We start from the raw sequence: 26,375 nt of genomic DNA on the forward strand, positions 1-26,375 counted from the left end.
ACACCGTATAATGCCCCATGTAGTACTCCTACACAGTATAATGTCCTCTTAGTGGCCCCCACACAGTATAATGTCCTCTTAGTGGCCCCCACACAGTATAATGCCCTGGCTGCCACACACAGCCCCCCTGTAGATAGTGCCCCTCTGTAGATTGTTCCAGACCGCCTTCCTTTAGTTAGTGCCATATCCCCCCATCTCCCCCTTGTAGACAGTGCCATACAGCCCCCAACTCCCCCTTGTAGACAGTGCCATACATCCCCACACCTCCCCTTGTAGACAGTGCCATACAGCCCCCCACCTCCCCCTTGTAAAATTTCCTCAGAGCCCCCCTACCAAAAATTGTTTAGAGAAAGACAAAAACCGGCTAAAAACAAGCACTACACTCATAGGGTATGTTCACACAGCGTTTTTTGCAAGGCAAAAAAAATCTGCCTCAAAATTCCTTCAGGAATTGACAGCGTTGTTTGACCTTTTTTTTAAGCTGTTGAAGCTAATGCAAAAAGACGCAGGAAAAAAAAAGCTCCAAACGAGCGACTCAGGTATTTTCTGCCTCCTATTCATTTCAATTGGAGGTCAGAGGTGGAAACCACTTGCAGACCATCAGCCCCCCACTCTCAAGTAATCAAAATAATCGTTGGCCCGTCACTCACAGATTCCCCTTGCAGGTTGTGCCACAACCTCCCACAACAGCTCTATGGGGTTGAGATCTGGTGACTGCGCTGGCAACTCCATTACATTTAGAATACCAGCTGCCTGCAGGTAGTGCCACGCAGGCCCCTTGCAGGTAGTGCGCCGCAGGCCCCTTGCAGGTAGTGCGCCGCAGGCCCCTTGCAGGTAGTGCGCCGCAGGCCCCTTGCAGGTAGTGCGCCGCAGGCCCCTTGCAGGTAGTGCAACGCAGGCCCCTTGCAGGTAGTGCGCCGCAGGCCCCTTGCAGGTAGTGCAACGCAGGCCCCTTGCAGGTAGTGCAACGCAGGCCCCTTGCAGGTAGTGCAACGCAGGCCCCTTGCAGGTAGTGCAACGCAGGCCCCTTGCAGGTAGTGCAACGCAGGCCCCTTGCAGGTAGTGCAACGCAGGCCCCTTGCAGGTAGTGCAACGCAGGCCCCTTGCAGGTAGCGCCCCTCTTCCTGTAGATAGCGGCACTGTAGCTCCCTGAAGGAGCGGAATCCCCCTGTGGCCGGGGATTCCGATCCTGGAACGCTCCGCTTGATGTCTCTGTTCATATATAGACAGTAATATCAGGGGCAACTCCTGAAGCAGAATCCCCATCCACAGCGTTTTCGACGCTGCGACCGGGGATTCCACTCCAGGAAAAGCCCCTGTCGTCTGTGTCCATTTATGAACAGTAACGTCAAGGGCTCCTCCTGGAGTGGGATTCCCCTTCAGGAGTTGCCCCTGATGTCACTGTCCATATACAGAGACATCAAGAGGAGCGCACCAGGAGTGGAACCCCCAGCCACACAGGGATTTCGCTTCTTCAGGGAGATACAGTGGCGCTAGTAGATTGCAGAGCAGGTAGATCCCTGCTATGCTCTAGTACGCCTCCGGCCACAGGAGGGGGCCCGTTGCCACGGGCGGCATAGGCACCCTCATGCCCGGTGTCACCACCCATGCCACTTCCTGTTCGCCCAGAAATCCCCTCCTCCTTCCCCCACTGCGCCATGGCACTTAGTCTCTCGACCTTGCCCCCTGATACCCACCAGCTGTCTCTGCCCTGCCCCTCCAAAGAGACCCTACTAGTTTGCTTTTCACCGCTGCCTTACCTCCCACCACTTTACTTTGTGCCCGCCACAATAGTGAGGGGGGCCCCAGACACCTTAGCTGTATGGGGCCCAGAAATTTCTAATGGCGGCCCTGATCCTACTGCAAAGATGGGTGAATAAAAATCCCTTTTTTTTTTTATCTTTCGAGTGCTGCCTCCATTTCTATTTTTTGTCTGATATCTGGGAATCTGTAGTCAGATTCCTGTAGGCTTGCACCCTGCTACCCTGGAGGTTGTTGTTCTACTGTGCTGCCCCTTTTTCTATTTGGACTGTAAAGATATGGACAGTAACTTCAGGAGTTTTCACCAGGTGTCGGCAATGCTCTGGTTGGGGATTCTGGCCCTGGAGAATCCCCTAACATCACGGTCTATATATGGACATTGATATCGGCAATGTATACGTTTAACATATGCCTGTGACAGATGCTATACAGTGGCATCTGTCACCCATAGGCTCCCATATTAAAAAATGTATATCACGTGGTACACATTTTTTTGTGGGATCCCTCAGGATGAAATAGTGTAGTCTACTACGCTATTCCATCCTTCAAAAAAAAAAAACAAACAAGTATACCAGCCTGACGCAGACCAAAAGTACACTCTTTTGGCCTCCGTCAGGATAATGGAGACCTATGAACATGGCTATCGTGTATGATGGGAGTTTTTCAGACTTGTATGATAAACGTAGGGCAATAACGCAATTTGAAGGGGTTATGGTATAAATATACATATATAATGTATTTGGGACCATAAGGAGTGAAATGTTATAAAGGAGAACATGTATTACAGGGTATTTTAGAAAGGTTAAGAGAAGAAATAGTTTGCAGATGCTCTGCCGTCCCTTGAAAATTGCAAACAGATGGTGGTCAATCACTTGACCACCCCCCTAAGCATAAAGGAAACCTAAGGGAATACCTGGTGCTCCACCAATGAGCTATATGGGAAAGGAAGATGTAAGGCTTGAACATACAGATGACTCATATGTTATGGAATGTTCTTTGTTCGTCTGATGCTATAAGTATGAGCACTGTAGTTCAATAAATTAGAAGGATTTTTACCTTGAGAAACGTCAGTGTATCTGTTGCTTCTCCGAGCTCGCACCCCCCCCCACCTGATTTGAACCTGCATGGAGATCAAGGCGTAAAGTGACCCCATTGCGATCACAGAAATTGGCGCCCGAAACAGGGACTTGACCAGAAGGACGGCACCCCACCTAGGGGATCTCCCGGGACTAGAGTGGCGACCTCCCGGATGAAGGAACGTGCAGACCACTGCTGCAGCAAGGTAAGAAGACTTAATTCTTACAAACTCTGCTCTGCACCTTCCCGTCTGGTAGGTCACCTTCCCGGTAGTACTCCTGAGGAATAGAGGGGCCACATGAGGGTATTTTTAGTGTAAAAATCTGGTCAAGTTTAAAATAAATCCTACCCTCAGGATAAAGTGCCTGATCTCCATGACAGTATTTGTATGAATGTTGTAGAACCCCAGTTTTGTGTCACAAATGCATTTTAGAATAAGGAAATTGTTTTTGGAAAAAAATTCAGATAATCCGGCAAATTACCAGAAACATGTGTACATGCTCCAGGTGACTACGGGGATTATGATAGGCTAAATTTTAGCCTGGAAATCGAAAATTTTGTGCAATCCGATAATCCGGCAAAATACCGAGAACATGTGTACACGATTGGAGTACTTACGGGGATTATCATGCGCTGATTTTCAGCTCAAAATTCCAGAATTTTCTGCAGTCCGATAAACCGGCATGTCAAATGAACAGCTTGATTTTACGTTTGCCTTGTTATTTGGATTAGGAATATTTGTCATATTACTCTTATGGTGCGGAGGGCACGTACTCGAGTGGTGTCTCAGACGAATAAAGTAAGCTAGTTATAAAAGGACTGTAAAAGGAAGATTCTCTGGCCAGAGTAAGTACGGAAACTAGAAACTGTCTAAAATAGATGAGAATGGAATTCATTAGAAGTCAGTAGCTAAAATCTGTAACAAAATACGGGTGTGCCTAAGGCCACCACTTACAGTCACAAGATGGGAAACTTGGTTACCCTCTTTAAAAAGAAGTTTCGAGGGGATAAGTAACTGTCTCAAATAGGTGAGAAAGGAATTCACCTATCAGGAAAATTACCCCCTACATAACTTAGGGTCTGCCCATAGGCGACCACTTATAACTAGGCAACAATGGGGAACTTGGTGTTCCTATTACGAGATGAGCACCCACAAGGACTGACAGCCAAACAGGTAGTGGCGGAAAGAGAGGGAAAGGATGTGACAAAAGGAACGAATCAGTTAATGAAGGCATGTGGAATGGGAAAAGCGGGAAGATTAGATCTGGAAAAATGGAATGAATGTTGTGACACAAAACGTGGATGGTTGAAAGATAAAAAGTTACAGGGGAAAGCAGAAGCATGGAGAAAAGTGTCAGAAGAAGTAGTATGAGGAGGTTTCAGGGAAACAGAATGTAAAGATAAGTTTTACTACACTTGTTATAATGAAGGTGGTAAACAAGGAAAGGAAAAAAACAAGTAGCCCACCAGGGTATGAGGTAGTCATGACGCAGGGACCAGGGGGATGGACGTGTAGAGTGTGTGGTCAGCAGAATCAAGCATGGAGGGATACTTGTTTTGCATGTGGGGCAGCAAGACCAGGAGGGCAAAATCCCCTAGGGATATATCCAGTGGTACCAAAAATGAGTAGCACAAACCCCTTTGCCCCTTCACCTCAACAAGTACCAGAACCATATAAACAAACAATAGGGTTGGCCCCTGTAGTGTTGGCAGGAATAACCCCAGTAACAGGAGGAGCCGAGGGCTCAACGGATGAAAGAGTAGAAACTAGAGCGTATAGAGAGAAAAGGGAAAAAGAGGAGGCAAAAGAGAAAGAGGAAAGGGAAAGACATCAGCGTAATATGGATCAGGCAGAAGCAGCAAGGAAGCTTCCCGAGTCAAAAGATACGACGCAAGCATTAGAAAACGTGGGAAAAAGGTTACAAGTGTTGACAGACCTGTTTGCGACTGAAGCTGACAAAAATTTTAATAAAGATAAGGAACATAAATATAAGCCATGGAACCCTAGGGATGTGTTGACTTTAGTTCAGAAAGCCCCCGACCCGGAGACAGAGCCTGTCCCTTTTTGGAGATATATAGAACAAATTCAGAAAATGTATTCAGCAACATGGGAAGACTTAGTGCAGCTCATACATACCAAAATGGGAATCTATAGCTCTAAAGTCATGGACCACAGCAGCGCCCGGTAGCATATTATTCAGCTAGACTAGACCCTGTGGCCCAAGGTTCCCCATCATGTGTGAGAGCTATCATTGCTGTAAATTCAATGTTAAACAAGGCCTCAGATTTGGTCTTGGCATTTCCAGTCCAAGTTTTTGCACCACATGATATTACTGTTATTCTTACTCAAGTACAGCCGAAGCACTTGTCAACAGCAAGACATTTGAGATTAACCTGTGCACTTCTTCCTGAGAAGGTTACTTTACACCGCTGTACTACATTGAACCCAGCTACCTTACTGCCTTTGGAGCAAGGGGGAGAAGACGTAGGTAAAGTATGGTCACAATTTTTGCCTGAAACTGATGAACATGATTGTATGGCCCAGGAAACAGTGGGGTTTGCACATGTAAAAGATACCCCACTCCAAAACCCAGACCTAATACTCTTTGTGGATGGTTCAAGGTATTTTGTAGAAGGATCTTTTCTTACAGGATATGCAGTAACCACCGAAGATGTAGTCCTAGAAGCAGCCTCCTTACCAGCGTGCCGCTCAGCACAAGAAGCGGAGCTTAAGGCCCTGGCAGCAGCATGCCAACATGCAGAAGGAAAGACAGCAAATATATACACTGACTCTCGATATGCTTTTGGCATTGCACATGACTATGGCCCTATATGGAAGGCTAGACAGTTTTTGACCTCTGCAGGTACACCTGTAAAGAATGCAGACTTTGTAAAATACTTGGAGACCCTGATGTTACCCACAGAAGTAGCAGTAGTAAAAATTAAAGCTCAAACTAAGGTGAGTTCACCAGAGACAAAAGGAAATGCTTTGGCAGACCAAGCCGCAAAAGCAGCAGCCTTAAAGCCAGTAGGTCCAGTAACAGTTATGATGTACCAACATCCTGAAGACTCCGTGGTCAACATCAGCCCCACAATACTACAAAACCAAATATCCAAAGAAGAAATAACTAGATGGCAGAATCAGGGAGCTACCCTGAGAGCGGATGGACTATGGCAACAACAAAATAAGCTGTGTCTGCCACAAACAATGTTCCCTATGATGGCACAGGTAACGCATGGACAGACACACCAGTCAAAAACAGCAATGATGGACTTGGTTAACAAAACCTGGTATGCTCCAGGGTTTAGCACTGTAGCGAGTAAGTTTGTACAAGGGTGTATGGTATGTGCCACCAATAACGTGGGGAGAACAGTGAAAGTGCCAGAAAAACACACCCCAAAGCCAATTTACCCATTCCAGAGACTACAGATAGACTATATTCAATTACCAAAAGTCGGTACCTATGAGTATGTGCTTGTTTGTATTGATCTCTTTTCAGGATGGCCAGAAGCATTTCCAGTAACCAAAGCTACAGCCGTAGCCCCAGCAAAGAAACTGATCAACGAGGTGGTGTGCAGATATGGAGTTCCAGAGGTGATCGAGAGCGACAGAGGAACTCATTTTACAGGTGAAATCATGAACCATGTGTTGTCAGCTCTAGGCATAAGTCAAGCCCTACATACACCATACCATCCACAGAGCAGTGGGAAGGTTGAGAGACTAAATGGGACTCTCAAATTGAAAATCCAAAAAGCAATGGTAGAAACCGGGAAACCATGGACCGAGTGTCTACCATTAGCCTTGTTCTCAGTAAGATACACTCCAACAAAAAGAACAGGTCTCAGCCCATATGAGATCTTATTTGGATCGGCTCCCAGATTAGGATGTTATTTTCCACAGGTGCTCCAAATGCAGTATGGTAGACTAACAGATTATGTATCAACGCTGAACAAACAATTGACCAAGGTGCATGCACAAGTCTTTGCTTCCATTCCAGATCCTGATTCAGTTGAAGGGACGCATAAGTTAGAACCGGGAGATTGGGTGGTCGTTAAGAGACACGTGAGGAAAAGTCTAGACCCAAGATTTGACGGACCGTTTCAAGTCCTACTCACAACAAGCACCTCAGTGAAGCTCGAAGGAAAGGCAAGCTGGATTCACGCCAGTCATTGTAAAAAGGTTCTTCAGCCAGAAGAATGAAGATCTTTGCGGTTGTTGCGGCGGTTGTTGCGTGTGCTCTTATACAAAAAGGCAGAACTGCTACTCCTGTACACGTAATCAGTACAGAATCACTGGAACAGTTCAGGACAGGGTGGGCGAATGCCACAGTGAATAGAAAGCAGGGTAACTACACCTGTAAGGCCAATGCCCCGTTATATACTACAAATGTGACTACAACCGAAGGGACTTGGAAAAAAGGACCACATGGAGGGACTGTGTACCTTCACATAGACAAAACAGCCAACATTAGCATACAAGAGGAGACGCCGGGGCTGTTGCGTTGTGGTTATGAACCAGATTTACAGTATCTACAGAAATATACAACCAGTAAAAATAGAAACAAAATGATAAATAAGACTTATGAAAGATGCAACAAGGAGAGGCTCAACTCTACGATTGTAATAAAAGAAACTGATGGGATGATATTATGTATGAATAATAGCGAAATAAGAAGTAGAATATATTTTGTATTCTTGATAACAATTTTAAGAGATAGTTTTAACAGGTTCCCGACCGCTGGCCGTATTTATACGGCCAGCGGTCAGGGTCTCTAAAGTCCGCCGTATAGACTATTTACGGCGGCACTTCAGAGACTGTGAACGCGCGATCGCGTGCACACAGCTCTGTGCCCTGGCTGTTGCTAACAGCCATGGGCACTGGGCAGAATGTCAGGGGTCAATCTTTTGGCCCCTGAACATGTGATCGCTGTGACAACCAATCACAGCGATCACATGCATTTCTGCATAGAAAACAGTGTGCATGCGATCGCGTGCACACAGCCCTGTGCCCACGCTGTTACCAACAGGCACTGGGCAGAGTGTCAGGGACCAATCTGATGGTCCCTGAACATGTGGTCGCTGTGAAAACCTATCACAGCGACCACATTTGTTTTATTTTGACTTTTCTGGCAGCAAATCTCCTGCCTCTTTTCTGCTCCTCAAACATTGTTTCAGTTTGAGGAGAAGAAGAGACTCGGGAGAATTGCTGCCAGAAGATTACAGTTACACAAAAAATACAGTTACACTCTAAAACATTCTCTGTATAGATAGATTTCTATCTATCTATACAATCTATCTATCCATCTATATTTTTTTCTATATATCTACCTTTCTATCTTTTATTCTATTAGAATAGGCAGGTAGGGAGTATATAATTATATATATATAGCAATAGCGGTTTATTTTTTTGTTAGCGGTAGTGTAGATATATATATAGCAGTTAGTTTGTGTGTTTTATATAAAAAAAAAAAAAAAAAATTTGTTTAGTTAGTGTTAGTTACGTTATGGCGAGGAAGTTGTTTAGCGCCGAGGAGGCATACGCCATGCTGTGGTCTGAGTCGGAGACCGCATCAGAGATGGCGTCCGAGATGGAACCTGTTTTAGGTAGTGACGATGACCGCGTCACTTCAGGTTCATCTTCAGGGGACGTTGTCCCTGATGCAGTTGAAACTGCAGAACTTGAAAGCGCAGGGCCAAGTAGCGCTGTAGCACGGGACAGCCTGGTCCCTTCAGTCCAGGCTCTTGTATGGGCACCTGCCCCATCTTTTGGGCCTAGAATCCACGGATTTACTGCCACTCCTGGCATAACCGTGGACAATACAAATTTTGTCCAAATGGATTACTTCCATTTATTTATAACGGACGACATCCTAAATCAGATTGTCCACGAAACAAATTTATATGCCACTCAATATATAAGGCAGAAACCTTCATCCACCCATGCCAGAGATTGGACGCCCACCAATTTGCTGGAATTAAAAAAAATTTTGGGGCTCACCCTAAATATGGGTATTGTCAAAAAGCCCTCCATTAGGTCTTACTGGTCAACAAGACCCGCCCAAGCCACCCCAGTATATTCTGCAGTAATGCCCAGGTCTCGTTATGAGACAATAATGAGGTTCCTCCACTTCAATGACAACGCACAGGCCCCCCCAAGTACCGATGCAAACCGGGATCGGTTGTTCAAAATAAGACAGTTAATAAATTCCCTGAATAATTTATTTCTGCAACTCTACACCCCTGAGCAGAACGTAAGTGTGGACGAATCCCTCCTCAACTTTCATGGCAGACTTAGCTTTCGCCAATATCTACCTTCAAAAAGGGCAAGATATGGCGTTAAGCTCTACAAATTGTGTGAAAGCGGGTCAGGATATACCACCGCCTTCAGAATTTATGAAGGGCGGGACCGCACAATAAATGTTCCTGGATGCCCCCCATATCTTTCCACCAGCAGTAAGATCGTGTGGGAGATAATGCAGCCTCTGCTTCACAAGGGGTACCACCTGTACTGTGATAATTTTTATTCGAGTGTGCCCCTGTTTAGGCATTTGCATGCTGCAAGGACTGGGGCATGTGGTACCATGCGCAAAAACAGAATTGGTTTTCCACAGCAATTAGTGGGGAAGCGCATGGTAAAGGGGGACTCCTGTGCTTATGCATCTGAGGAATTGCTGGCGGTCAAGTTCAGGGATCGCAAAGACGTGTATGTGCTAAGCACGATTCATACCGCAGGAACAGTGGCAGTGAGGGAAAGGGGGGCAACATCGGACAAGCACAAACCAGTGAGCGTGTCCGAATATAACAAGTACATGGGGGGGGTGGATTTAAGCGACCAGGTTTTACAGCCCTATTTAGTAAAACGCAAAACTAAAACCTGGTACAAAAAAGTGGCCATTTATTTGTTACAGGTGGCCATCCACAACTCATTTGTGCTCTACAAAAAAAACAGGAGGCAGAGACACATACCTGGATTTCCAGGGAAAAATTATTGAAGGCCTCATTTTTGATGTTCAGGACACCCGAGAATGCCCCCAGTCTGAGGATGTCACGCGACTGACTGAAAGACACTTCATCAGTCGGATTCCCCCAACATCAACCAGAAGCAACCCTCAGAAAAAGTGCCGCGTCTGCAGAAAAGACAGGCACCGCAAAGATTCCCGATATTTCTGTCCCTCATAACCAGGCCTGTGCATTGAGCCATGTTTTAAAAAATACCACACTGTTCTGAATTATTAGATTTTAGTTAATTCGTTGAAAATATATTTGCCCTACATTACGTTTTTATTTTTCCCCTGATTTTACTCCAAGGGTGAGGGAGGGAATGGGTGGGGGGTGGATGTCATGTTTGCATATTCTCTAATGTTCATCTGCTGGAGAGCTCCATTTGCATAAACCTGCAATTTCTTATTTTAGAAAACCCAAAAAAATAAATTCCCATTATACCCCTAGATGAATATTTTGGGATTTCTGCTTCAAGAGCAGATATTTTGGAAGTGTTATAGAAACTCTGTTGAGTTTTGTAAAACCAGCTTTGAAAAAAAAGCGATTTGTGAAATAATCTTCTATCGTCCGCCCTCCTACTTCTCTGTGATAAATAAGACACACATATTTGGTATCCCCATGCTCAGGAGAAGTGGAAGAATGTGAAAGGAGATGAATTTTGGCCGTGGTCTATGCCGTGTGTGAAAAATGCTGGTATAAACTGACGCATTTGCTAAAAAATTGCTAATTTTATTTTGATCCATCTTATTCAAGAAACTTTCAGAAGAAAACTGGACTGTCTAAAAATATGATAAACCCCTTGAAGAAAACCTTGTGGGGTCTACTTGAGGACTCATATGTTATGGAATGTTCTTTGTTCGTCTGATGCTATAAGTATGAGCACTGTAGTTCAATAAATTAGAAGGATTTTTACCTTGAGAAACGTCTCAGTGTATCTGTTGCTTCTCCGAGCTCCCCCCCCCACCTGATTTGAACCTGCATGGAGATCAAGGCGTAAAGTGACCCCATTCCGATCACAGGGTTCTAACATCACAAATATATATTTGTATCTTTTCAAATTCCCACATTTGCGGGTATGTACACCTGATGTGGAAGGGTCCATATTAGCTAAAGCAAAGACATATCAAATGATATTCTTGACCCAATGGGCTAAAGCCTCTGAAAATCTGCCCATGTAGAATGTAATGCCAAAGATCTCTATTGTTTTTGTCTATGGACAGACTTCTATGCCTTGTATAAAGAGCACAGCTTAGGGGTTTTGATAAGCAGGTCATGACCACCATACCCTATAAAAGGTAAGTGCGACTTTAAAAAGTGTAGCCGAATGGTGCCTCTATAAGAGGGGAATATACAGTGAAGGAAATAAGTATTTGATCCCTTGCTGATTTTGTAAGTTTGCCCACTGTCAAAGACATGAACAGTCTAGAATTTTTAGGCTAGGTTCATTTTACCAGTGAGAGATAGATTATATAAAAAAAAAAAAAAAATCACATAGTCAAAATTATATATATTTATTTCCATTGTACACAGAGAAATAAGTATTTGATCCCCTACCAACCATTAAGAGTTCAGCCTCCTCCAGACCAGTTACACGCTCCAAATCAACTTGGTGCCTGCATTAAAGACAGCTGTCTTACATGGTCACCTGTATAAAAGACGCCTGTCCACAGACTCAATTAATCAGTCTGACTCTAACCTCTACAACATGGGCAAGACCAAAGAGCTTTCTAAGGATGTCAGGGACAAGATCATAGACCTGCACAAGGCTGGAATGGGCTACAAAACCATAAGTAAGACGCTGGTTGAGAAGGAGACAACTGTTGGTGCAATAGTAAGAAAATGGAAGACATACAAAATGACTGTCATTCGACATCGATCTGGGGCTCCATGCAAAATTTCACCTCGTGGGGTGTCCTTGATCCTGAGGAAGGTGAGAGCTCAGCCGAAAACTACACGGGGGGAACTTGTTAATGATCTCAAGGCAGCGGGGACCACAGTCACCAAGAAAACCATTGGTAACACATTACGCCGTAATGGATTAAAATCCTGTAGTGCCTGCAAGGTCCCCCTGCTCAAGAAAGCACATGTACAGGCCCGTCTGAAGTTTGCAAATGAACATCTGGATGATTCTGAGAGTGATTGAGAGAAGGTGCTGTGGTCAGATGAGACTAAAATTGAGCTCTTTGGCATTAACTCTACTCGCCGTGTTTGGAGGAAGAGAAATGCTGCCTATGACCCAAAGAACACCGTCCCCACTGTCAAGCATGGAGGTGGAAACATTATGTTTTGGGGGTGTATCTCTGCTAAGGGCACAGGACTACTTCACCGCATCAATGGGAGAATGGATGGAGCCATGTACCGTCAAATCCTGAGTGACAACCTCCTTCCCTCCACCAGGACATTAAAAATGGCTCGTGGCTGGGTCTTCCAGCACGACAATGACCTAAAACATACAGCCAAGGCAACAAAGGAGTGGCTCAAAAAGAAGCACATTAAGGTCATGGAGTGGCCTAGCCAGTCTCCAGACCTTAATCCCATCGAAAACTTATGGAGGCAGCTGAAGTTCCGAGTTGCCAAGCAACAGCCTCGAAATCTTAATGATTTACAGATGATCTGCAAAGAGGAGTGGGCAAAATTCCATCCAACATGTGTGCAAACCTCATCATCAACTACAAAAAACGTCTGACTGCTGTGCTTGCCAACAAGGGTTTTGCCACCAAGTATTTAGTCTGGTTTGCCAAAGGGATCAAATACTTATTTCTCTGTGCACAATGCAAATAAATATATATAATTTTGACAATGTGATTTTCTGTTTTTTTTTAATATAATCTATCTCTCACTGGTAAAATGAACCTAGCCTAAAAATTCTAGACTGTTCATGTCTTTGACAGTGGGCAAACTTACAAAATCAGCAAGGGATCAAATACTTATTTCCTTCACTGTAATTCTCACGGAATCAGTTAGAAAAAACATCATCAGATCATTATAAAAGCGGACAGGTACAGTATAAACCCATAGCAGTCTATGGGCAGGTATTACAGATCAGTACAACACCGATCCATAACAGTCCAATTGGCTTGAGGCCTAAAACTAGGGTTGCCACATTTTCCACCCAAAAAAAGGCCAGGTTGGTATGGATAAAAAAAGGGAAGTGACTTTGGAGTATCATGGCTGCATCCACCTACCCCCACTCCTGCCGTTAACTGGGCTCTCACCGGCGTCTCCTATGTCTGGGCCAACGCTGCGCTGCTCCTCCTCTGCTATTTGCCAGTGCGCGCACTAACTCCTTGTGCCTTAAAAGGGCCAGGACATGCTAATTCACCAAGACTTCCCAGGGTACATAGCTACCCTCCCCTTTTGCTCTGCTCCTCAGCAAATAGGTTCCATACTAGCCTGCTTGTGACATTCTACTGTATTGCCTTTTTGGATGTACTGAACCGACTCTGCCTGACCTTATCCTGTCTGCCGCCTGCTATGACCTGCTGACCATCTTCTGTTACAACAATAATCTGCCTGACCTGACATTCGGCTCGTCTTACCATGAGTTAATGTCTGCCGCCCGCCCCGATTTGTACTTGTATTAAGTGCGTATCTTGCCTACTGTTTTTGGTACTTTATCTGTTCACTTCAGCTATTGTCAACGGAGACTACTCTGGGGGTAGCAATGTGGGGGATTCTTAGCAGCCAAGTCCACAACTATGTACGAAACAAAGGGGGAACCACTGGGTAATCCTTTGACTCAGTTTCCTGGATTAGCCCATCGCCAAATCTGTTGGCCATCACAGAGGGTTCAAGAAAGTGTATATGGTTATGTTTAGGCTCAGGCTGATCATGGTACCTCACAGATTCCCCCTCTGAGTCTTGTCCCCATCTTCTCCCCTTCACACAGTACACAGTCTCCACAAAGTGGAAGGCTAGAGACAGTGGAGTTAGCAGGGTGTAGCCAGCGCCGGCCTTAGGGGTGTTCGACCTGTGCCATTGCACAGGGTGCATCACTCCAGCAGGTGGAAGGGGGTGCTGAGCAGGCACCTTTCCCATGCTTGTTTCAGAAGTGCCCGGGCCCGGCGACTCAGTAGCCGCCTTTCCCCCAGGCGCTTCTTCTCTCAGCGGCGTCGCTACCGCTGTAGCAGCCATAGGGGCTGCTAGTGGCGACACCGGGCATGAGGGCGCCTGTGCTGCATGTCGGAACGGGCCCCTACCTGGTCAGCGGCCATCCACTCTGTGACCGGGGATTACACTCCAGGAGAAGCCCTTGACGTCACTGTCCCTAAATAGACAGAGACGTCAGGGCCTTCTCCTGGAGTGGAATCCCCGACGCTGTGACTTGGGATACCACTCCAGGAGAAGCCAGTAACGTCACTGTCTATAAATGGACACAGAGGACAGGGGCTTCTCCTGGATTGGAATCCCCAGTCACAGCATCGGCAATGCTGTGGATGGGGATTCCGCTTCAGGAGCTGCCCCTGATGTCACTGTCCATATATGGACAGGGACATCAAGCAGAGCGCTCCAGGAGCGGAATCCCTGGCCACAGGGGGATTCTTCTCCTTCAGGGAGCTACAGTGGCGCTAACTACAAGAAGGGGGGGGGGGGTTCTATCTCCAAGGGGGCTGTGGGCTATGTGGCACTACCCACCAGGGGGCTGTGAGAGTGGGGGGGCAGATGGTCATTTTACCGCCAGCGGCGGGCTGCTGGTCATTTTACCGCCAGCGGCGGGCTGCTGGTCATTTTACCGCCAGCGGCGGGCTGCTGGTCATTTTACCGCCAGCGGCGGGCTGCTGGTCATTTTACCGCCAGCGGCGGGCTGCTGGTCATTTTACCGTCAGCGGCGGGCTGCTGGTCATTTTACCGTGAGTGGCAGGCTGCTGGTCTTCAAGTGGTTGCCCTCCTCTGACCTCCAATGGAAATTAATAGGAGGCAGAAAATACCTGCAGCGCCCGTTTGGAGTGCTTTTTTGCCTGCGTCTTTGGCATTAGCTTAAAGAGGCTCTGTCACCAGATTTTGCAACCCCTATCTGCTATTGCAGCAGATAGGCGCTGCAATGTAGATTACAGTAACGTTTTTATTTTTAAAAAACGAGCATTTTTGGCCAAGTTATGCAGGACCTGGGGCAGGAAGTGAGTGACGTCACAGCGTGATCTCTCGAGAACACGCTGTGTCTCTGCACTGCCAGAAGCTGGGCGTTCTGAAGAGAAGTGGATGATACTTCTCGTCAGAGCGCCCAGCTAGTAAAAGTAGTAAACACGCCCCGATGTAACACACACAATACACGCCCAGTTGGACTTTTGCAAGCCTCATTTGCATAAATACAAAAATGGTCATAACTTGGCCAAAAATGCTCGTTTTTTTAAAACTAAAAATGTTACTGTAATCTACATTGCAGCGCCGATCTGCTGCAATAGCATAGGGGTTGCAAAATCTGGTGACAGAGCCTCTTTAACCCCTTAATGACCAGCCCATTTTGGACCTTAATGACCAAGCTATTTTTTACGTTTTTCAATCGTCGCATTCCAAGAGCTATAACCTTTTTATTTTTGCGTCGACATAGCTGTATAAGGTCTTGTTTTTTGTGGGACAAGTTGTATTTTTTAATAGCACCATTCTGAGGTACATATTATTTATTGATTAACTTTTATTAACTTTTTTTTGGGGGGGGGGGGGGGGGGAATAGAAAAAAATCTGAAATTTTGCCACTCTTTTTTGTGTCCTAAATCTACGCCGTTTACCGTGTGGTATAAATAACACAATAACTTTATTCAGCGGGTTGTTACGATTGCAACGATACCAAATTTGTATCGTTTTTGTATGTTTTACTACCTTTAAACAGTAAAAACGCTTTTTTTCTAAATGATTTGTTTTTGTGTCTCCATATTTGAAGAGTCGTAACGTTTTTATTTTTTCGCCGATGCGGTTGTATGAGGGCTTTTTTTGCGGGACGACTTGTAGTTTTTATTGGTACAATTTTGGAGTAGATGCAACTTTTTGATCACTTTTTAATCACATTTTTTTAAAGTCAGGATTCACAGAAAACAGCAATTTTTCTGTCGTTTTTTAATTTATTTTTTTACAGCGTTCACCGCGCGGGTCAAATAATGTAATAGATTTATAGTCGGGGTCGTTACGGACGCGGCGATACCAAATATGTGTAACTTTTTTACTTTATTTTGGTTTTTTAATAGTAAAGCAGTTTGTAAGGGGAAAAAGTGGGTTTTTCATTAACTTTATTAAACTTTTTTTTAAACTTTTTTACTAGTCCCACTAGGGGACTATAATATGCGATTCTGCGATCGCTATTATAATACACTGCAATACTTCTGTATTGCAGTGTATTATGCCTGTCCGTTTAAAACGGACAGGCATCTGCTAGGTCATGCCTGCGGCATGATCTAGCAGGCATTCGCTCCAGGCAGGCCTTTATTAGGCCCCCGGCTGCCATTGGAGACACAGACACTCGGCGATCGTATCGCCGGGTGTCGGTGGGGGAGAGAAGGAGCTCCCTCCCTCTCTCCAAAACCACTCAGATGCGGTGCTCGCTATTGAGCACCGCATCTGAGGGGTTAAACGGGGGAGATCGATACTAATATCGATCTCACCCGGCAGAGCAGGTACGCTCCTAGCCCTCAGCTGCCTCTGGCAGCTGAGAGCAGGGAGATTTGACAGCTCCCTGCTCTGTTTACTTATTCCGATGCCGCGACGTAAAAAGTCTATGGCATCGGAATAAGGCCCGTTAGTGACCGACGTAGAAACAAGATGGGCGGGTCACTAAGGGGTTAAACAACTCAAAAAAAACAAAAAGAAGAGGTCAAACAACACTGTCAATTCAAAGTCTGCTTCAAAATTCCTGAAGGAATTTTGAGGCAGATTTTTTATTTTTTTTGCCTTACAAAAAACGCTGTGTGAACATGCCCTACGAGCATAGTGCTTGTTTATAGCAGTTTTCGGTCTCTCTCTAAACTATTTTTGGTAGGGGTGCCCTGAGGAAATTTTATTTTTCCAGTTGTGTCTAAAGGTTGGTAAACTCTCTACTAGGCTACAGGATCACGCCGAACTACGCAAGGATCCTGTCGTGGAGCAGCTCAGATTGTCATGGGAACGGGGCCTAGGTGAGTAAAAAAAATTTTTGTTCGGGGGCACAGTCTACAAGGGGCAGGTGGGGGGGCTGATGGTACGATATACAAGGAGGAGGTGGGGGATTATGGCAGTCTACAGGAAGGCTGTATGGCACAATCTACAGGGGGTCACTGTGTGGCAGCCAGGGGAGGGGGCATTATATTGTGTGGGGGCCACTAAGCGGACATTACACTGTGCAAGGGTACTACAGGTAGCATAATACTGTGTGGGCACAATTAGAAGACAAAATACGGTGTCCTTGAAGGGTTTATAATATATTATTAAAGAGGCATTATACTTTGTGGGGGAACTATATAGGGCATTATACTTTTTTTATGATGGGATGAGACGCCGAAAGATAATTTTGCACGGGTCGCTATCTATCCTAAGGCCGGCCCTGGGTGTAGCAAAGACTGCACTTATTCCCACCATTCTATAGTTGGTCCTGGTCTATAGAATACAAATGCGGTCACCACATGCCACCAACGTCATTCCTTTGGCATCTAGCAGTATTACATTTCAACGGAAACATTGATATACCAGGCAGGTAGAAACTAAATTTTAAGATTGTGCTGGGACTTTCCATTGCAACTCTTTCTGGTTTTCACAGAAATCTTTATATAAATGTGAATTGCTTAAAGGGGAACTTTCAACCGGGCCCATGACAACTGTATGTGCTTTGTATACAAGTCCTATCACTGGTTAGAAGTTGAGCATTACACTAAAGTCATATAGCTCCCTCCTGAGAAAAAGAAAATGATATGACTACATGCCCTATATACAAAGAAGATAAAATAATAATTAAAAATAGTAGCAGAAGACAAGACATGTGTACCAAGCCACATACCTAACAGCATTGCTGCCAACGCTTCCTTGTATGAGGATCATTCGTCCATGTTGTAGACCCCCAAAGATTGTACAAGCATAAGGAACAACCTGTATAACCACATAGGATAATAGCACAATAAGTAACACAAATGCACACGTCTGTGATAATGTACAAGAAAACTGAACTTCTTTACAGGCTAAGGCCTCATGCACAAAACCGTAAAGGTGTGCACGGTCTGCGATTACGTCATGGAAACCACGGTCGTTGGCATTCGCCCATTGGATAGCAGGTGTTCGATACTATCCGCAATTTCGGCTCCACGATTGTGGATAGTATGTGGCCACAAATGCTTGGTCGTTTGATTGAGGCCTTATAATTCAGATTCACGGACTAGCACTGTGTAGAGAAAGTGCTAAAGGAGTCTGGGCCATTCATTCTGGAGCTGAACAGAGACATCCACCATTCATGAAGCATTAATTCTTAGGCTGGGTTCACACGAGCATGTTACGTCCGTAATGGACGGAATGTATTTCGGCCGCAAGTCCCGGACCGAACACACTGCAGGGAGCCGGGCTCCTAGCATCATCGTTATGTACGACGCTAGGAGTCACTGCCTCTCCGTGGAACTACTGTCCCGTACTGAAAACATAATTACAGTACGGGACAGTTGTCCTGCAGCGAGGCAGGGACTCCTAGCATCGTACATAACTATGATCATAGGAGCCCGGCTCCCTGCAGTTTGTTCGGTCCGGGACTTGCGGCCGAAATACGTTCCGTCCATTACGGACGTAACATGCTTGTGTGAACCCAGCCTTAAAAAGTATTACAATCCTGTTAATAATAAATGCTAATCATTTTTCCATAGATAATGTAAGACAATGTACATCTGTACTGCGGACCTACTTAGCTCACATAGATTTGCCTAGACTGGTTACAATTGTAGCAAGTGTTGATTTTCAGTCTCTGGATGTGAACAAGAATGAAACAAGGAGTACATTTATCAAAAGAAATGCACTACAGAAGTGGTATAAGGCTCCGTTTATACCACGTTTATGCATCCTGGTGAAATTACTGTTATTTTTCAAGGCCAATACGCCTATACACGGCGGCCTACTAACGGGCTTTATTCTCATGCATACGCCTTTTCGCGGCGCTGCATCGGAATAAATCTCCCTGTTACCAGAGGTAGCAGGGATCAATATCACTCTCACTCCCTTAACCTCTCAAATGCAGCGCTCAATAGCGAGCGCCGCATCGAAGTGGTTTTGGAGAGAGGGAGCCCTCTCACCCCACCGGCATCCTGCGATAAGATTGCAGGGTTCCGGTGTCTTCTATGGCACCCGGGGGCCTAATAAAGGCCCCCAGGTCTGCCTTTAGTTAATAATGCCTGCTAGGCATGGCCTAGAAGATGTCTGTCCGTTTTAGGGTATGTTTACATGGCTTAGCAAAATACGACTGAAATTACGGAGCTTTTTTCAGGCAAAAACAGCTCCTGATTTTCAGACGTTTTTGTAACTACTCGTGTTTTTCGCAGCGTATTTTACGGACGTTATTGGAGAGTCAATGAAAAATGGCTCCAAAAATGGCCCAAGAAGTGACATGCACTTCTTTTTTGCGGGCGTCTTTTTACAGCGACACGTAAATTTACAACTTGTGGGAACAGAATATCGGAAAACCCATTGAAAGCAATGGGCAGATGTTTGTAGGCGTAATGGAGCCGTTTTTTCAGGCGTAATTAGAAGCGTAAAACGCCCGAATTACGTCTGAAAACACTGCGTGTGAACATAACCTTACACAGAGAGGCAATAATACACTGCAATACAGAGGTATTGCAGTGTATTATAAAAGCGATCGGGTAATCGCATAGTGAAGTCCCCTAGTGGGACTAGTAAAAAAGTAAAAAAAAAGTTAGTTAATAAAAAAAATAAGTGAAAAAAAAATAAAAATGAAAAACCCACTTTTTCCCCTTACAAAATGCTTTATTATTAAAAAAAAAAAAAAAAAAAAAAAAAACCCGCGTCCGTAACAAACCCAGCTATTTATTTAATCTGCTCGGCGAACGCCGTAAAAATACAAAACAATCCAAGAATTGCTGTTTTCTGTAAATCCTGCCTTAAAAAATTTTTTAAAAAAAGTGCTCAAAATGTCGCATGTACTTCAAAATAGTACAAAAAAAAACAAAACTCATCCCGCAAAAAAGTCCTCATACAGCTGCATCAGCAGAAAAATAGAAACAGTTACGGCTCTTCAAATACGGAGACACAAAAACAAATAATTGAAAGTGTTTCAATTATTGAGATTCACACAAGCGTTGCACATCTCGGACTTGAAAAACTGCAGTTTTTCACATCCGAGGTGCATCCGTGCTCTGCGCTGTGGGACGCGATGTCACGCATCCCCCATAGATTAGAGACTATGGAGGGATGCGTGAAAAAACTGGGACATGTCCTATTTTCTCACGGACTCTTCACACGATGCGTTGAACGGCTACATTGAATTACAAAAGGTCCGTGGGACGGCCGTTTTCTTTACGTGCAGTTTTTTGCAGCAGACATTCCGGCCCAAAAACCGCATCATTATTTGGTGCGATTTTTTTTTGGGCCGGAATTCCCTGCAGAGACCAGTGTGGATACACAGCATATCTGCCCTGTCTGAACATACCCTATATGTGGTTTTAGAAGCATTTTCTGTGAAGTGTATTTCCTTATGTAATATGCTAACAAAATTCACACAAAAAAATATTGCTTTGAGGATTTCATAGCAGTTTTGTTTTGCCCCATTTAAGCAATTGGATCAGAAACACAGACTTTCCTCACGTAATCCATCATGGGTGTAAGCGTATGTTCACATGTGGAAGATGTCTGCAAGGCGAAGGCCCCATGGAGCGTTATTGTCATGGCCGCATTTAAGCCGACAGAGGCGCCGACGCCCTGATCGGTGTGACTATCAACTTGCTAGTTAATGGCCGTGCGTTGCGCAGCCATTAAAACACCCTTTATGGCCGCATGAATTTACAGATAAACAGCCCCTTTACCGTCAACAACGTGCGACTAACAACATGACAGCCGAGCCGAACAGGGCAGACACCTTCAATGCCACTCTGTGGGGCCTTACCCCAACTGTTCCATACACCTGAAATGGGTTTGTAAAAATCACAGACACATGCTGCAGAAAATACCCCATTCAGATAAATGAAACTGATTTTCAATCGCTGCATGTGAATCCACCCTTAAAAACACTGAAAAAAATAGAGTGTGTCCGTCCGTCCGTCCGTCCGTTTAACAAGTTTATCTTGCAGCCATGATCTGGGTGAAAGGTTGCTAGCTATGCTGGGTGGATCTGGACATAAAACTCCACCCTATACTCTATGAGAAGTTTTCACGCGCCTCGCACGGACCTATGGTAATCAATGGAGCAGTTCAGACAGTCCGTGATTTTCTCGCAGCGTGTGTCTGCTGCGTAAAACTCACGACATGTCCTATATTTGTGCGTTTGTCGACTTCAATGGATGCGTGAAACTTTTTTTTGTACTTCAATGGGTGCGTGAAAATCATGCGCAGCACACGGAAGCACTTCCGTGTGACGTGCGTGATTTGCGCAACACCAGTAAAAAGTATGAATGAAAACAGAAAAGCACCACGTGCTTTTCTGTTTACAAACATACAGAGTGTTATAATGATGGCGGCTGCGCGAAAATCACGCAGCCACGCATCATACGCTGCTGACACACGGAGCTGTTATGGACCTTTTGCGCTCGCCAAACGCACACGCTTGTGTGAATCCGGCCTTACTGTGGATATGTCATAAATGTCCCTGATGGGAAAACTCCTTTAAAACCTTTTTACTAAACCTTGGAAGAAAACTCCAACATTTAGTGATATCGGATTATGGAAGACCTCGAGGTCTATTGCGAGTGCTGTACAGAACACATATAGCATGGATATTTTGTAGGACAGTGCTTGACTTCTCAAAGCTCAGAAGTAGCAAACAGCATGTCATGTCAGTGCTCATCCTCCCCAGCTGGTTGGCATGACTGAGAAATAACAGAACAGTCAGGTTATGTTCACACGGCCTATTTTCGGCCATTTTTCGGGCCGTAAAATTATAAGCAGAACACCTCCAAACATCTTCCCATTGATTTCAATGGGATAAACGGCGCTGTTCTGACGAGCCGTTTTTTTACGCGGCCGTTTTGAAAAACGGGCGCGAAAAAAAAAGTGCAGGTCACTTCTTGGAAACATTTTTGAAGCAGTTTTTCATACACTCTATTGAAAACAGCACCAAAAACTACTGAAAAAAAAACGCTGCAAATAACGCCGCAAAAGTCGCAAGTGGCTTAAAAAGCGACTGAAAATCAGGAGCGGTTTCCCCTAGAAAACAGCTCTGTATTTTCAGACGTTTTTAGTCTAGCGTGTGAACATACCCTTACTTTTCTTCCGCTCAATGCACATATTTAATGCTTTTTTCAGATGACCGTAGCATTTTAGTACCCAAATTACGGCCACAATAGCCAGACTTCCTGCGGTTCTACTGAACTGGACTTAGGTCAGCACAGGATTCTATAGAGACATGAAATGGCTGGAATTATTACCATACCCCAGTAGTAGACATTACATAGTTACTTAGTTGAGAAGGTTGAAAAAAAGACAAGTCCATCAAATCCAACCTGCAATCCTACCGTGTTGATCCAGAGGAAGGTAAAGACGCATTTTTATGACAGGGTTAATTTCTACAGGCACTGCATGTAAATAGGCCTTTATACCCGTGATCAAGTTCAATGAATGCATTTCTGATAATAGATTATTAGCATTTCCCACCGGTCACTTGTTGCACTCCTCTAGCCATAAAGACACACATGACATATGGCTTCTTATCTTAGTGTAAGGAACAAGCAGGATTGTCCTGTACACACCGGGTAGAAGACAGGCGGCTGTAACAGCAGGCTGGGGGCTTCCATAGCTGTATATATCTAGCAACGGATGAGTCACAGACTTGGGGAAGTTCTCACAAACCACTCCTTTTTCTTACTTAACCCTTTTCCTGCTGGACACTTGTAGATCTCTCGCATAATGAGGCAGATTTCTGAAAAATGTTGCAGGGGTAAGTTCTGATATTATGTTTGTGGCATATTCTATTATTCTTAAAAATTAGCGCAGCTATTGATAAATGTATCTAAAACTGCAGACTGTTATTAAAGAGGCGCAAGCCCTGCACCAGATTCGACCAGACGGAGCCGTGTCCCACTTTTGCAACACATAATTTTGTCTTGAAATGTGGATACATATGTGATTTAATGGAGAATAATAAGCCCCATCCCCACAATACCTGCAGGATGCCCCTTCAAAAGTGCCTTAGTTCTTTACACTGCTTGATAAATATGAAGCAAGTCTGGTTGAGACAGTTTCAGGACCAGCTTATATACACGACCATATTAGCACTCCGTATAACTTCTGAGTAGAGGTTATATATAGGTGTATGTGGACCCACTGTTTTTCTGTATGTCTCTAATTTCATACTCAGGAAAATATCATTTTTTTTATGTCGGACCCGTATAGATGCTGTACAGAGGCAACATATGATGGCTCACAGGGGTGGACATACCATTGGTGCAACCTATGCAGATTTACAGGGCCCCATTAGGCAGGGGCGTAGCTGTGTGGCGCTATTTACAATGGGGGCTGTGTGTGGCGCTATTTACAAGGGGGGCTGTGTGGTGCTATTTACAAGGGCGGCTGTGTGTAGCATTATTTACAAGGGGGGCTGTGTGCCGCTATTTACAAAGGGGGCTGTGAGTGGCACTATCTACAAAGTGGGCTGTGTGTGGCACTATCTACAAGGAGGGCTGTGTGGTGCTATTTACAAGGGCGGCTGTGTGTGGCATTATTTACAAGGGGGGCTGTGTGCCACTATTTACAAAGGGGGCTGTGTGTGGCGCTATTTACAAGGGGGGCTGTGTGTGGCGCTATTTACAAGGGGGGCTGTGTGTGGCGCTATTTACAAGGGGGGCTGTGTGTGGCGCTATCTACAAGGGGGGCTGTGTGGCAATATCTACAAGGAGGACTGTGTGTGGCACTATCTAGAAGGGGGCTGTGTGTCGCACTATCTACAAGGGGGGCTGTATGGCGCTATCTACAAGAGGGGCTGTGTGGCATTAGCTACAAGGGGGCTGTGTGTGGCGCTATCTACAGGGGGCTGTGTGTGGCTTCTAATTTATTTTCTTTTAATTAATTTTTATGTTAACTACGTTATAGAACTTTATCGCTTGTAAAATGGAAAAATATTTTGTGTGGTGCTGTGTGTGGCACTATTTACAAGGGGGCTGTGTGGCGCTATTTACAAAGTGGGCTGTGTGTGGCACTATCTACAAGGGGGCCTGTGTGGTGCTATTTACAAGGGCGGCTGTGTGTGGCGCTATTTACAAGGGGGGCTGTGTGGTGCTATTTACAAGGGCGGCTGTGTGTGGCATTATTTACAAGGGGGGCTGTGTGCCACTATTTACAAAGGGGGCTGTGTGTGGCACTATCTACAAGGAGGCTGTGTGGCGCTATTTACAAGGGGGGCTGTGTGTTGCGCTATCTACAAGGGGGGCTGTGTGTGGCAATATCTACAAGGAGGACTGTGTGTGGCACTATCTACAAGGAGGGCTGTACGGCGCTATCTACAAGAGGGGCTGTGTGGTGCTATCTACAACAGGGGGCTGTGTGGCATTAGCTACAAGGGGGCTGTGTGTGGCGCTATCTACAGGGGGCTGTGTGTGGCTTCTAATTTATTTTCTTTTAATTAATTTTTATGATAACTACGTTATATAACTATATCGCTTGTAAAATGTAAAAATATTTTATACTTGAGTTACATTAAAAAAATTGTGAAAAATAATTACACCTCATTGATTGGTAGAGAAAGCAAACATGGCGAGGGGGAAGGAAATGTCGGGAAATAAGTTGGGGGGGACGCCAATTGGAATCTTTGCCCCGGGTGCAGGAGAACCTAACTACGCCTGTGCCAGTAGGTACCTGTCATCTTAACCCCTTTCCGACATTTGTCGTAAGTATACGTCATGAAAAGCCAGTGCTTCCTGCAAAATTTCATATACTTACGACAAATGCATGGCACCAGCTCAGAAGCTGAGTCGGTGTCATCATCCCCGGATGTCAGCTGTATCTTACAGCTGACATCAAGTCCTTTATTATTAAAAAAATAAATAAACCATACATATTTGGTATCGGCGCGACCATAACGGCCTAAAGTATAAAAATATTATGTTATTTATTCCACGCTGTGAACGGCGTAAAAAAACAAACTTAAAAAACAATGCCAGAATTTCCCTTTTTTTTGGTCACTTTGCCCTATAAAAATGTAAATAAAAAGTGATCGAAAAGTCGCATGTATCAAAAAAGGTACCTATAAAAACTATAGCTCGTCTTGCAAAAAACAAGCCCCCATACAGCTCCGTCGAAGAAAAAATTAATAAGTTGTGGTTCTCACAACATGGCGACAGAAAAAAAATACATTATTTTTACAAAAGTAATCTTATAGTGCAAAAAGTTGTAAAACATAAAAAGTGCTATAAATTAGGTATCGTCGGAATCGTACTGACCCGCAGAATAAAGTTAACATGTAGTTTATAACGCATGGTGAACGCTATATAAAAAAACCCTAAAGTAACTATGCCAGAATTACTATTTTTTGGTCACCTTGCCTCTCAAAAAATAGGATAGAAAGTGATGAAAAAGTCGCATGTACCCCAAAATGGTACCAATAATAACTACAGCTCGTCCCGCAAAAAAACTGCCCTCATACCACTACGTCTATGAAAAAATAAAATTACTTAAGGCTCCAATAAGTCAGGAAATAAAAATATGCGGTTGTGAAGATCAGAGGGGAACATTTTGTCTGTTTCAAGAGGCGATTTATCGGAGCCCTAAAATTAGGGAACCAGGAAGGGAGGGCCCAAACATATCTGCTGTAAGCGAGGGTGCCGTATTATACCAGGACAACACTTCCCAGCAAAATTCCCCATACTGCAAAGGTGCGGAGTGTGAACCTAAAAGGGGGATAAGGAAGGAAATTTATCAGTGCGACACCGGCCTGTGTATAAAAATAATTCTTCACAGCGTAACACACCTCTATGGATTATTTTATTGTTTACCCCATTGTTATACCACCTGACTATGCCCCTGATGTACTCTGCCCAGCTTAAAAAATGCCCCCACATTATAAACTGAAATACCAGTATTACTCAAACAAAACTACTACCAATCAAAATCAACGTTTCAAAAGCCAAATGGCGCTCCCATCCATCTGAGCCCTACAGTCTGCCCAAACAGCATATATGGCACTGCCATACCCGGGAGAACCCTTTTAACAATTTTTGGGGTTTGTGTCTCCAATTGCATAAGCTGGGCACGACATATTTGCCACTGAATTGGCATATCTGGGGAAAATTTTAAAATCGTACTTTGCACCATCCGCAGCGCATACATTTATGGAAAAGACCTGTGGGGTGAAATTGCTCACTACACTACTTAATAAATGCCTTGAGGGGTGTCGTTTCTAAAATGGGGTCACTTCTCAGGGGTTTCTTTTATTACTTCAC

The 26,375-nt window shown here is 44.7% G+C and overlaps 1 protein-coding gene across 5 annotated transcripts in view; it reads right to left on the reverse strand.

Annotated features, from left to right (window-relative positions):
- The window catches only part of LGALS12 (galectin 12), a 68,655-nt gene extending 45,892 nt beyond the window's left edge, over positions 1 to 22,763 (reverse strand). For 3 of the 5 annotated variants that reach the window (XM_075837167.1, XM_075837166.1, XM_075837165.1), the window contains exons 1-2: positions 22,692 to 22,763; positions 17,798 to 17,886 (exon numbers count right to left, since the gene is read on the reverse strand). In XM_075837167.1, the coding sequence (XP_075693282.1) occupies positions 17,798 to 17,886; positions 22,692 to 22,736 (134 nt within the window). In that variant the 5' untranslated portion in view covers positions 22,737 to 22,763. The other 2 variants (XM_075837169.1, XM_075837168.1) reach the window with 2 other exon arrangements.
- Between the last annotated feature and the right edge of the window lie 3,612 nt (positions 22,764 to 26,375).

Source organism: Rhinoderma darwinii, chromosome 9 (genome assembly GCF_050947455.1).
Source record: "Rhinoderma darwinii isolate aRhiDar2 chromosome 9, aRhiDar2.hap1, whole genome shotgun sequence".
Taxonomy (NCBI): Eukaryota; Metazoa; Chordata; class Amphibia; order Anura; family Rhinodermatidae; genus Rhinoderma; species Rhinoderma darwinii.